The sequence below is a fragment of the Equus caballus genome, chromosome 9, assembly GCF_041296265.1.
Source record: "Equus caballus isolate H_3958 breed thoroughbred chromosome 9, TB-T2T, whole genome shotgun sequence".
In the NCBI taxonomy this organism is placed as follows: Eukaryota; Metazoa; Chordata; class Mammalia; order Perissodactyla; family Equidae; genus Equus; species Equus caballus.
The window spans coordinates 28593866-28607614 of NC_091692.1; the positions used below are offsets into that span (position 1 = coordinate 28593866).

General features: G+C 36.7%; 1 protein-coding gene across 14 annotated transcripts in view; it reads right to left on the bottom strand.

The window, feature by feature from the left end:
- Positions 1–714: 714 nt before the first annotated feature.
- Positions 715–13749, bottom strand: part of RP1 (RP1 axonemal microtubule associated) — a 439962-nt gene continuing 426927 nt past the window's right edge. For 7 of the 14 annotated variants that reach the window (XM_070222219.1, XM_070222218.1, XM_070222223.1 and 4 more), the window contains 3 exons: positions 11720–11798; positions 5691–5772; positions 715–1139 (listed from right to left, as the gene is read on the bottom strand). In XM_070222219.1, the coding sequence (XP_070078320.1) occupies positions 1037–1139; positions 5691–5772; positions 11720–11798 (264 nt within the window). In that variant the 3' untranslated portion in view covers positions 715–1036. The remainder of the gene's footprint in view (positions 1140–5690; positions 5773–11719; positions 11799–13749) is intronic. The other 7 variants (XM_070222217.1, XM_070222225.1, XM_070222220.1 and 4 more) reach the window with 2 other exon arrangements.

The window sequence follows — 13749 nt, forward strand, 5'->3', positions numbered from 1 at the left end:
CATCGATATTATGAATATAATTTAGGACAAGGCTAAGTTCCTTCCATCTGCAAATAGCCTAATTTAAAGTTAATTTAAAGAAAAAAACGTTAAGTATACAATGGTACAGGTGGTACCCGTGTATGACAAGAACCGTGAAGGTGGTGTGCAGGATTTGGAACCATCTGTGTGATTTCACGGGGTACCTAAAACCGTGTAGAGGAAGGCAGTAGGTAAGCTTGGGCAAGAGGAAGAAGGGAGAAGAGCTTAGGTGAGCCTTTCCTACTCTTGGTTTCCTCATCTGCAAAATATGGATGATTTTAGTGTTTACCTCAGGGTGGCAGAATCACGATTCAAAGAGGTCTCTTTACTGTCAAAGTCATGCCATGCCTCACCTAGGCTGGCAAGTGTGTTTTATCTCATGTGCCACTTTGAAGGATTGGAACAAGCAGCCTGTGGCATCAAGTTGGTAAGTTTTTGAGCCTAACCAAGGAAAGTGACTCATAGATGGAAGATGTCCCTTCGACATGTGTTCCCTGTACAATGCCTTGCTGTTGTCCACTGCAGCCTCAGTGACCAGCTCCCCAAAAACCGAGTCAACAAGGACCAGTGTGAAGTAGAGTGGGAACACAATTCAATCCAATCATTTTTTTCACCTTTTCTTCTTTATATGACCACCAATCTAAGAGAGACATACCATTATCCAAGAATAAGATTTCCACCTTAAAATTAACATATGTTTTATAAAAGTATTTTTATATTAATCAAATGTTACTATGTAGCTCTTTGACTATATTCTACTAAGGCTACCTAAAATTTCAGTGAACTTAGCAGGTGTAAGAGTTTCTGAAAGAAGAAACAATATGTGCTCCCCAGTTATCAAAGGTTGATCTTGGTCAGTTGTTGGCTGATGCTTCTCAAAAGCAATGAATGTGTCCAGCACAAACTGATCCTCCCCGAGTGTGGGCTCCAGGACAAGGAAAGGGTAAGCACACTATCACAATCAGATCAACTGCCTTGGAAGGCTCAGTGGAGACACAGACCCAGTGGGCCCCCTTCAGGAGGCCACAGATCCAGTGTCTCCTGCTGCACTGAAGCTTCTCTCTGCCAGCAGTTCCCTCTCCGTCTTGCCGTCATCTTGGTACTCATCTAGCCATCTGCTGGGAAACAGGGAAGATAATTAATATGAGAGAGTATTCAAAGAAGGCACATTACTTAGAAGAGAAAATAAAATACAGAAAAGACTTAAAGAGGCCGTCAGGGATAAGCTCAGAAATTTTAAGAAACATTTAAGATTTCAAGCCACATCCAATTATCTTTAGGACTGCAACTTCAGCAAAACTTCATACTATATTCAAATTGCAAAGTCACATTGATTCATCCTAAAGTGTTGGTTTTTAGAAATGTCCTATGGTAACATTAAAAATATTCTAGTGTATCTTAAAATCAGAAAAATGTTTCATTTGGAGTTTCCTTGCTGGAATCTTTTGTTTCTCTCCTTTCATATGACTGGTAGGTGTATACAGTGGCTACAACTTCAGACTCTAGAATAGCACTTTTCAAGAGAAATATAATAAAAGCATGTACGTAAAGTTAAATGAAAAAAATGAAATGAATTTGAATATTTTTCATTTTAATAAATTCCAAAGATGATCATCTAAACATGTAATCAATATAAAAATTTATTGAATCATATTACTGTGATGGTCTGAATGTTTGTGTCTCCCCAAGGGTCCTATGTCGAAATCCTTTGGGAGGTGCTTCCATCACGAGAGTAGAGCCCTCAAGAATGGGATTAGTGCCTTTATAAAAAAGCCTCCAGGGGCCAACCGGGTGGCACAATGGGTGGCATGTTCAGCTTCAGCCGCCCGGGGTTTGCTGGTTCGGATCATGGGTGTGGACATGGCACAGCGTGGCAAGCCATGCTGTAGTAAGCGTCCCACATATAAAGTGGAGGAAGATGGGCACGGATGTTAGCTCAAGGCCAGTCTTCCTCAGAAAAAAAAGGAGGATTGGCAGATGTTAGCTCAGGGTTGGGTTAATCTTCCTCGAGGGGAAAAAAATGGCTCCAGATAGATCCCTTGCTCCTGCCACCCTGTGAGGACACAGCAAGAAATTGGCAGTTGCAACCTGCAAGAGGGCCTTCGCCAGAACCTGACCATGCTGGCACCCTGATTTTGGACTTCCAGGCTTCAGAATTGTGAGAAATAAATTTCTGTTGTTTATAAGCCACCCAGTCTATGATATTTTATTATAGCAGCCTGAACCGAATAAGACAATTGCATTCTTTTTTATTCTACATCTTTGAAATCTGGTATGTACCTTACACTTACAACACATCTGAATTTAGAATAGGCACAGTTGCAGAGTGCAATAGATATGCTGTAGTGGCTCCTGGAAGGGACAGTGCGGTTCCAGAGTTAGACCACCTTACTCTTAATCCTGACTCCACCAATCATATTTAGGTAAGAAACTTAACCTCTGTGTGCTCAGCTTCCTCATCTGTGAAATGGAAGAATCACAGAGCTACCTAGCGGTCTGCTGTGAGGACCAGATGAGTTCATGTGTGAAGTTCCAGCCTCACCACAGAGCCCATCTCATGATCAGAGTGCAATAAACTCTAGCTATGGACATGCTTCTGATTTCCTCCCCAACCATACAGAAGACAAGTGTGTAAACCAAAAAGGGTCCCACAACACAATAGACCCCTCTATGTCTGTTTTTTTTTTAACTCCACAATAAAGTCCTAAATAATTTCTTTTTCAGAGACCTTTACCTATCTAATAATTAGAAGAGGACTTGAGTTTAAATGGCCATTATGGTATGCTGGGGAAACTAGTAAAACCCGTGTCTTCTAAACTCTCCAAAATCTCAGTAGAGTTTTCTGACAAATCAATTTTATAGTGAACTCAGTAATTTGTGCAGGGATCTCTTCCTTAGAGGTAATTCACAAAATCATAGTGATGTAACGGAAACAATAGATTGATAGGCACTAAACTCAAACTCCCAAGAGTGCCCAAGGGACCAAGAGACTCTGCTCTCTACTCGTCTATGATTTGTGCATGTCATTTAATCTCTTTAGCTGTCAGTTTTCTCACCTGTCAAATGAAACACAAGACTAAATGGTATCTATTCTTCCACCTCTAATGGAATAGCAAGAAAATTTCCCTTGTTTCTCTTTATGTAACCCTGGGCCCTCAGAGAGGAGCAAGGAAAACTGTTTAAAATTGCTACAGTTCGGTTAGTGTTAATAGAGCAATGATACGCCTGTGTGTAGTATTTAATGTGATAGAGTATAAAACAGCAAAACATTTAAATATTTTCATTGGTCTCATATTGTTCCTTACAAAAGTAATTTCTAAGGTTTGTAATTATTCTAAATTTGTAATTTTTGTTTGTAATTATTCTAAAATGTTTGCAATCTTGACTTCTATTCCTTTGCATACCAGCAAAATTAATTTTAGCTCTGAAGAGAAGATGACTACTATTATTACCTGTTCTGGATGATTCTTGATTTTTTCAAATGTGAGATATTTATAATTTCTTAAATGTGACACTTTTATCAAAATACTAACCTTTTATTTACTCCTTACATTATTTAATAGTTCCCATCATATTCAGAGCAATAAAACTATGTTGTAGAATATTAAACATAGCTTCATATGATACCAAATATCTAGACGTGATACAGAATCGAATGCTGTATACACGCTGGCCAAAATAGTAGCCAATAACCGTCTGTGGCTATTGAGCACTTGAAATGTAGTTAGTATAACCCAGGAACTGAATTTTTAATTTTATTTGATTGTGATTAACTTAAATTTATTAGCCATATGTAGCTAGTGGCTACCATATTGGACTGTGCAAATCTAGTTTTTTAAAAACAAAAGTTAGTCTATTATTTGGAGAGTTCTAAATACTTGACATATGATCTAGAAATAAAAGAGAGTTTTTCTACTTCCTTTGCATAAGTGACATTGTATGTAAAGATTTCATTAATCTAAAATAGCTTCTATAACAATAACATTTATCATCATGGATCTTCTAATAATTGTAAGACATTTTTGTAGTTACTTTATGTATATTGTGTGAAATCCTCAAATAACCTTGCAAAATGAGTCATTATAGCTATTTTACATAAGAATAAACTGAGGCTCCCACAGCTAGTCAGTGACGGAGTTGTAATTTAAATCCACTTCTGAAAAACTTCAATCTTTGATCTTTTCACTCTCCAGTAAGAAATAAAAAGATTTCTTGAAAAAAATAAAATATAATGTCTCTTTTCAGAGCTTGAATGTTATAAAATGGCGATAACTACTATGATGCCCACGCATTCTAAATGGATTTGTATTAAACAAACAAACAGATGATCAGAGAAGTGAAACACATTTTGTTCATACAGAATGCAACTCTTATTAAGTTTCAAAAGAATGGATATTTCCTAGAATCAAAACTATTATAAGAGAAAATTCCCTCAGTCAACGGATGCGCTTCTCTAGATGTCTGAAGGTGTGTACAACACTTCAGGAGACAGTGATGCCAAAACACCTGCTAAACTCAGAGCACTCCCAGCTCTCTGGCTTCCTTTAATAGCACCTTCCTTCTCTCTTATGCTATCGTCAAATGGGAGCTCCTTGAAGACAGGGGTGCTTTATTTTTTTATCTCCATATATCCAGGACTTGGTACAGTACCTGACACCTAGGAGGCATGTGATGTTTCTGCTTGAATAAATGGATGAGTAGATGAATAGACACAATGCATGAGTTCTCTAGATTCAAGGAACATGCAATCATATAGACATCCACATTGGCCCCCGAGCTCTCGCATAGGTCTCTGTCATAGCCCTAAGACGTTAACGTTTGTTCTCACATGGACATCCACTGAGTACTTGTAGGCAGAGACCGTACTGCCTTATCTTTGGATCTTCTTGTCTATTCCACTTCTTGATATGGTAGGCGGTCAATTACTATTGGTACAATGACTAAATGAATGAATCAAGATATTCTATAGATTAATAACAGAGGGAAATTAGTTTTATAATTTCTATTTGTAGTACGCTTTGTTTTAAGGTGTATTTGATATTCTATTCATAACAAGCCTATAAAGTAGGTAGATCTGATTTAATCATTGTCATCATAAATTTTGAAAGCTGGGGATCAGAAAGTTTAAGTAATTCAACTATGAATGGCCAACGAATTACAGAGCTGCCCTTGCAACTTGATTCTCCTAACATATTATATCTACACCATATTAGAATAATGCTCTAGAGTTCACAGTTCATACACATAACTTCATTTGTTTTTAAACAATTCAAATGAAGTAGGAGGAACAAGTATTCTTTCTGTTTTACATATGAGGAAACTGAAACTCCGCAAAGTTGAGAGTAGCACCTACACTCACAGAACTAGTGGGGAGCAGCGCAAGTGTTGAAGAAACAGAATCAAGAACCTGTTTTCTAAATCCTAATACAACTTTTTTCCCCTTTTCAGAATGCTTAGTCCAGGAGAGAAAAATATTAAACATTACAAATGAGAGAATTACTGGTGCTGATAAGGAACAGCATCCTAGGAGAGAGAGCCTTCAACTCTGGCTTTAAAGGAGGGAATGATGGGGCCAGAAATATGGGAGGAGGCGTGCTGAGGACACAGCTGGAATTAACTGGACAAGGGGCGCATAATTTTGCATAATGCATTATTAAGTAACAGCACACCTGTTGCACGGAAACAGCACCTCTTGATTGCCATCTTCCTCTTCGGATTTAACAACAATACTCTCAAGAAACCATCCATTACCTGTGTAAATTGACAAAGGAGATCACTTTGACTCTTAGCATAAAATATAGTAGGATTGTGATTTTATTCATAGACTCTCCAAAGGTTCTTTTTTAAGCACACTTGTCAGGCAATTTGGGCACAAAAATATGCACATCCAAATTACACCAGCAGAGAAACAAAAGCATGAGCGAGCGACCTAATTACTCAGAGCAGTAGAAGCAGAGGAAGAGAAGATTCCCTACCAAGGATACAAACCCTCTATGAAATTCTACAAGTGTTTAAAAGCCGAGAACAAAGAAGTATATTCACGTGAATGCATTTCAGTGCATTATTTACAGAAGATTGATATGTTTAAACAATAATGTAAAGTCACAATTATCACTCTTAACGGCGAAAATTTAGAAATTATCACAGATTATGGTACTTGTCAATACAATTAAGGAAAAAAAGAAGAAAGAAGGAAAGAAGGAAGGAAGGAAGGAGAATGAAATTAATAGGTGTTGGAAAAGAAGAAACAGAACTGTCATTATTCACAGATAATGTGACTGTCTAAATTAAAAACTCAAGAAACTTACAGAAATAGTGAAATTAAGAGAGATGAGAAAAATGGTTAGGTATATAATAAACATATAAAAATCCATTACATTTCTATTGACCAGAAAAGAATAGGTAAGAAGTATAATTCAATGAAAGTTACAATGTTGAATTGCTATAAAAATTTAAGAATGTATGGGCAAATCTAAAAATAGATGTAGTATAATTTATAGAGAAATTATCTAAATTTAAGGAATGACAGCAAAGAAGACATAAACAAATAGAGAACTATCCCATATTCCTGAGTATGAAGAAATTACAGAGATGTCAGTTTCCCTCAAACGAGTCTAAATTTTCAATGTAATTAAATCAATTTTACCACAGGGTTTTACAAGAAAATTGACAAGCAGATGATAAAATGTACATGGATGAGTAAAGCCCAAGAATATCATAGGCAATCCTGAATTAGAGAAAGGTAGGAGATTCATCCTATCAGTTATCAAAATTTATTATAAATCAATACTAATTAAGACAAGACAGAATTGGTGCTGGCATAGATAAATTGACTGATAGAACAGGAAAAAGGACTCATAATTGACCTACACATTTATACAAACTTGATACAGGCAGTCCTTGCTTTGCACAGTAGAACGGAACCATAAATAGGACTGCATGCTGAAACCGTGGCAAGCAATCTTAATAATCAGTGAGAAAAATTACGATTGTTCAATTGTTAAACATTTTTGCCAAAACATTAAAAACTCTCTTATTGATAATTATAAATGTATATGAAAATGAAAAAATATCAACACTAATATTAATACACTGTAATTTAAAACATTAGATAAATTGAAAATTAAAAGGTCTATTTCTTTGTAAAAACAAAAAACTTATCAACAGTAGCTTGAATGGTGCTTGGCTTATTTTCCTCATCATATAGCTTATAATAAAGAGCAAGCATATACAGATGGCCAACAGGCATATGAAACGATGCTCAACATCACTAACTATCACAGAAATGCCAATCAAAACTACAATGAGATATCATGTCACACCTGTCAGAACGGCTATAATTAACAAGACAAGAAATAAGTATTGGAGAGGATGTGGAGGAAAGGGAACTCTCCTACACTGCTGGTAGGAATTCACACTGGTGCAGCCACTACAGAAAACAGTATGAAGAGTCCTCAAAAAAATTAAGAATAGAACTACCATACGAACCAGCTATTGTACTGCTGGGTATTTATCCAAACAACACAAAACCGTGAATGCACAAAGGCATATGCACCCCAATGTTCATCGCATTATTCACAATAGCCAAGACTTGGAAGCAACCTAAATGCACATCAAGGGACAAAGGGATAAAGAAGATGTGGTATATATACACAATGGAATACTACTCAGGCATAAAAAAGGATGAAATCTTGCCATTTGTGACAACATGGATCAACGTTGAGGATGTTATGCTAAATGAAATAAGTTAGAGGGAGAAAGTCAAATACTGCATGATGTCACTCATAAATAGAAGATAACAATAACAACAAACAAACACATAGAGACAGATATTGGATTGGTGGTTATCAGAGGGAAAGGCGGGAGAGAGAAGGAGAAACGGGGTGATTAGGCACATGTGCGTGGTGAGGGATTGTAATTAGTCTTTGGGTGGTGAACATGATGTAATCTACACAGAATTCGAAATATAATGATGTACACCTGAAATTTATATAATGTTATAAACCAATGTTACCACAATAAAAAAAATAGTTTAAAAATTTTTAGAAAGAGAAAGCACCTTTTCTACGCCCTAGCAAATTGTCAAACTCCTAAGTTTCAATCAGCTTCCGATATTTTATCCTCTGTGCTTTTAATGTCATAAAATATCTCCGACAGTCCCTTTAATATGACTTTTTTACCAACATCACTTCCTCTGGGACATGTTCATCCTTTTGGTCACAATCATTTTCCTCACTTATGGCCATAAGTCCCCTTCATGTAATTCCTCTGACTGCTTATCTAAAGTCTCTCAAACACCGACAGTGTCAACATTCCCGTAGGCAGATATTTCTTCTGTAACTCCATTTATGTTTGACTTGAATTTCACTTCTAGCATTATCACTTTTTGTTTCTTTGATGTGCTTTCGTCTTTGAAGTACACATTTTTGTAAAATGTCACACGGATTTATCACTGGGAGACAAGGAGTCAATACAACGACATGCTCTGCTGTCTGTGCATGAACTGTGTAACAGATGGGCAGTGACGCCTCACTGACAGACTTTGAAAGAGGTAAAGTGATTGGTCGCTGATCTGGATGTGCATCTGTTATTCGTGTCGTGATCCGTGGACCGAAGAAGAGCTAGCAGTGAAGTGTGTACTTGGTGCAGTTACAATTAGCAGACCATGGTAACTGAAATTTGAAACGTTATTTAACTAAATCATTGTAACTGAAATTGGTGCATACAGAAACCATGCAAAACAAAGACTGCTTGTATCTGATAAAGGTGCCTTTGTAGAGCACTCAGGAAAAGATGGGGTAGGTGATAAATAGGGAGTACAATGGTTATCTACATGGAAAAAGTGAAAGCAGATTCCATCTTCATGTCATACACAAAAACCAACTACAGATGAGTACATATCTAAATCTGAAAGACAAGACTTCATATATATGTGTGTGTGTGTGTGTGTGTGTGTGTGTGTATAAACATACATGCAAACATATGAATAGCTATCCATCTATACATATATGGAATACCCTAGGGGGAGGGAAGGCTTTCTTAAGATACAAAATGTGCCGATCATTGGAAGAAATAACATATTGTTAAATTCAACTACATTAAAATTAAGAGCTTCTGTGCATTAAAATATACCACAAACTGGAGAAGATATTGTGGTGGTAACTTCCAGCTGCTCTCCCTTCTTCAACCACTGCAATGCTAGCACCCACGTCTCCCAGGTGTCTTTGCAGCTACAGATAACTGTAGTACTAATTTCTCAGTAATGAAACAGGACTCGAAGTAGTATGTGCAGTTTCTACCTCACTTGCTTAAAAGCCATTGTTGCCGTTGTTTTCTCTCTTTTTTATGTGCTGTGACCAGCTCCACCACTCAGAGGAAGGCAAGATCTAGATGATGATAGAAGAACAAGATGAAGGGACCCTGGGTCCCTGAGGGCGGCTGGAGCAGAGCCATCACAACTGCTCACTTTGGGACTGTTACCTGACTGTGAAATAAGCTTGTATCTTTTTAAAATCCTTTTTAGAACATTTTTTAATTAAATGTCCTTTGCCTTTATCCTAAATATTACAGACAAGAACATGTATTTTCACAGAAGAGGAAATTCAATAGACAAAAAAATGAAAGAATGCTCATTCTTCTTAGAAATCCGAGGAATACAAATTAAGTCTACAATGGGGTACCATTTTATACCCCAAAATTAAGCGTACCAGGTGTTTGTGAGAATATGACATAATAGAAATTCTTATACACTGTAGGTAAGAGTAAGACTTAGTAGAATCACTTTTGAAAAAAGGGATTTGTCTTATAAAGCTGATATGATCATATTCTTTGACCCAGCAACTGACTTCTGTGGATTCACCCTGGAGCAGAGTTCTTAGCTTCAGCACCAGTAAGATTTTGGGCCCAGCAATTCCTTGTTGTGGGGGCTGTCCTGTGCATTGTAAGATGTTTAGCAGCACCCCAGGCCTCTACCTACTAGGTACCAGTAGTACCTCCTTCCCAGTGTTGCAATAAAAAATAATCCCCACACATTGCCAAATGTCCCTGGGGGAGGCAAAACAATCCCCATTTGGGAGCCACCACCCTAGAGGAACTCTTGCTTCTATGTAGTAGGAGACATGCACAAGGACATTCACTTCAGACCGTTTGTGACAGTTGGACTGGATACAACAGAACTACCCATTAACAAGAGATAAATAAGTTAATTATGTGTAATCGTGCTGTAGAATATTACACAGTCATGAAAAAATAACACTATCACACAATAAAGTGAATGAATCTTAGACACACAATCTTGAGTGAAAAAAATCAATTCACAAAACACTTCACACAATATGTCACAATTTTTACAAAGTACAAAACTATCAAAAGTATTTTCAAGGATACCTAAATAACTAATAAAGATTTCCTTTTTGGAGTAAGGCTTAAAAAAATCAAGAAATAATAAACAAAAGATTCTGGATGGCAGGGGCTGGCCCCATGGCTGAGTGGTTAAGTTGCGTGCTCTGTTTCAGTGGCCCAGGGTTCGCTGGTTCAGATCCTGGGGGTGGACCTACATACCACTCATCAAGTCTTGCTGTGGCGGCATCCCACATAGAAGAATTAGAATGACTTGCAAATAGGATACACAACTATGTACTGGGGTTTTGGGGAGAAAAAAAAGATTCAGGATGGCTACTCTGGGGGAGAGGAATAGAAGCAGTGAATACAGGAAGAATTGCTGCTGTCAAGGATGTTCTAGGTTCAAATTGAGTGGTAGGTTATCAGACTATACAAATTTTGAAAATGAAAAGAAAAACATAGATACTCTATCATGGTAATTTTTTCTTTTAATGAAAAGAGTGTGCACAACATAGGAAGGATGGTTCAAAGAATTTAAAAATCATGTTATAGTAATTACTTTCAACCTTCCTTAACGAGGTTTCAAATAGCTTAATCCCATCAGTCAGAGAAGCTCATCAAAATGCCCAAGTATCCTGCCGAAATCTAAACCTCCCCCTCAGCTTGCCTGTCACGTTCTCTTTTCTTGGGGGAGATCTTCATGTTCTTCTGGACTTCTCCAGGTCCCTGCCGTAGGTGCAATAGCACTCTGAGGGTCACTTTCAGACTGTGTGTCATACTTATTATACTTGCGTATTTCACATGTGTCTGCCCCACTAGGCCCTGCCCCCGAGGGCAGAGAGCCCCGGGCATCCTGTTCACATTTGAATGCCCAGCCTCTGACAAAGCGCCTGGCATATAGCAGGCCCTCAACAAAGAACTCTTACATCAGAAAGCAGTGATTTTTAAGCAACAGTCTGAGGACCAAATGAGTCAGAATCCCCTAAGGTGCTTGTGAAAAAAAAACCCGTAATTCTGAGGACTCAATACCCACTGCGTGAAGACATAATAGATACAATTTTGAAACTGCCTCACAGGTCCAGAGATTTTACGCACATGCACAGACACACACACACACAAACACACAATAAAGCTTTTGTCTTCCTAGGAAATTTCCTTCATAATAACACAGCAATAAGCTTTTTAAATCGTAAACCCAATCTGACAAAACTTCATTTAACTAAAATTTCTCAAAAGAAAATTATTTTCTGATCTCACTTTTAAATAACCTGTACATTTATCTTTTCTTTCACTTGTCTCTTATGCTACTTTTAATAGATTTTCAAAACAAATTTCTTACCAAGAAAGCTAATCTTACCTGGACCTATCCCATTGTGACTAATCAGAACTTTCTTCAATTTTCCAAGAGACACCGCCTCAATGGAAAAAATATCAACCTGCACAATACAAAAATAAAGTGAATGACCATTAGGACACTTCCTTTCTCTAGAAAAATGCATTACTATTCGTACTATATTACTACGGTACAACAGTGCTATATGCTACTACTAGATTATTACTGTTACTAGTACCATAAAAATTACCATTTGCCATTTTATAAGCAAAGTCCTACACTATGCCTTGTGGGACATACACAAACAAGGAACACATAATTCTTGCCCTCCTCAAATACAGTCTAATAAAAAAGATTTTAAAAATTTAATCACAATACTTGTCTACTACTAATGATAATAGTAGCTCATATAGTCCTTACCATATGCAAACTCTTCCAAGAGTTTTTCACATATTAACTCATTTAATTCTCAGAACAATCCATTAAGTAAATACTACTCATTCTCTTATTTTACCGTTGGAGAGACCAAGAGATAGAGAGTAAAATTACTCTCCCAAGGTCAACATCTAGTGAGCAACCAAGCCAGGATCAGACCAGGCAGTCTGCCTCCAGGATGCATGTTTTCCATCATTGTTGTTTTCCTCTCAGCAGCTTTTGTTTCTAAATAAACTATGTATTGAGATATGTATATGTACATACACAGACATATGAACTTTTAAATAAACTATTTATTAACTATATACAAAGTATACAAATTACAAATGCTCAGCGCACATGTCCATGCAAGTAATAAAACCTTAACAGTACCCCAAGAGCCCTCCATGGCCCATCCCAGTCATTATCTCCCACAATGATAACCATTATCTTAACATTTAACACTTTTAATTAGTTTTGCCAGGTCTGGGACCATAAATAGAATCACACAGTATGTTCTCTTTCTGCCTGGCTTGTTTCACTCACCCTTTATGAAATTTATCCATGTTGCTTTGTTTAACAGAATTTTGTTCACTTTCATTACTGAGTATTATTCCATATTATTCATCCGTTCTTCTACTTATGAAAAAAAATTATTTCTGGGTTTGGGGTATTACAAATAATGCTGCTCAGAACATTCTTATACATGTCTTTTTATGTATATTTATGTACATTTCTGTTGGTGAAATGATGGTTTATAGAGTGTTAGTAAATAGTCTCAATTTCCCAAAATGCTTATACCAATGTGCACTCTGGATGCTTAGCGTATGAGAGGTCAATGAGCTCCACAGGCTGATCAATACTTGGTATTGTTATTCTTTTAAAGTTTAACTCATTTGATTGTGCACAGTGACATTTCATTATGGTTTTCATTGTATTTTCCTGATTATCAATAAAGTTGAGTACTTTTTTCATGTTTATTGGCAATTTGGATATCCTCTTTTAGAAAGTACATATTCAAATATGCTCACGATTTAAATTGGGTTATCTGTCTTTTTCTTGTTGACTTATGGACGTTCTGTATACAGTTTGGAAACAAGTCCTTTGCTAGTATATATTTTACAATATCTTCTCCCATTTTCTGATTTGCATTTTTACTCTCTTAATGGTGTCTTGAGGAACAGAAGTCTTTAATATTAAAATGGTATAATTTATCTTTTTTCTTTATGCTTAATACTTTCTATGTTTTGTCTTTAAAATATTAGTCTATATGTGTATTCCTATGTTTATAACAGCATTATTCACAATAGCCAAAAGATGGAAGCAACCAATGGATGAATGGATAAACAAATGTGATATATATACACATGAAACATTATTCAGCCTTAAAAATAGGGAAATTCTGTATGCTACAACACAAATGAAACTTCGAGACATTGTGCTAAGTAAAATAAGCCAATCACAAAAAGACAAATACTATATGATTCCACTTAGATGAGGTACCTAAGGGAGTTAAATTCATGAGACAGAAAGTAGAATGGTGGTTGCCAGAGGCTGAGGTGGAGGAAAAGAGAGAGGAGAATGGGAGTTATTGTTTAATGAGTATAGAGTTTCAGTTCGGCAAGATGAAAAGAGTTCGG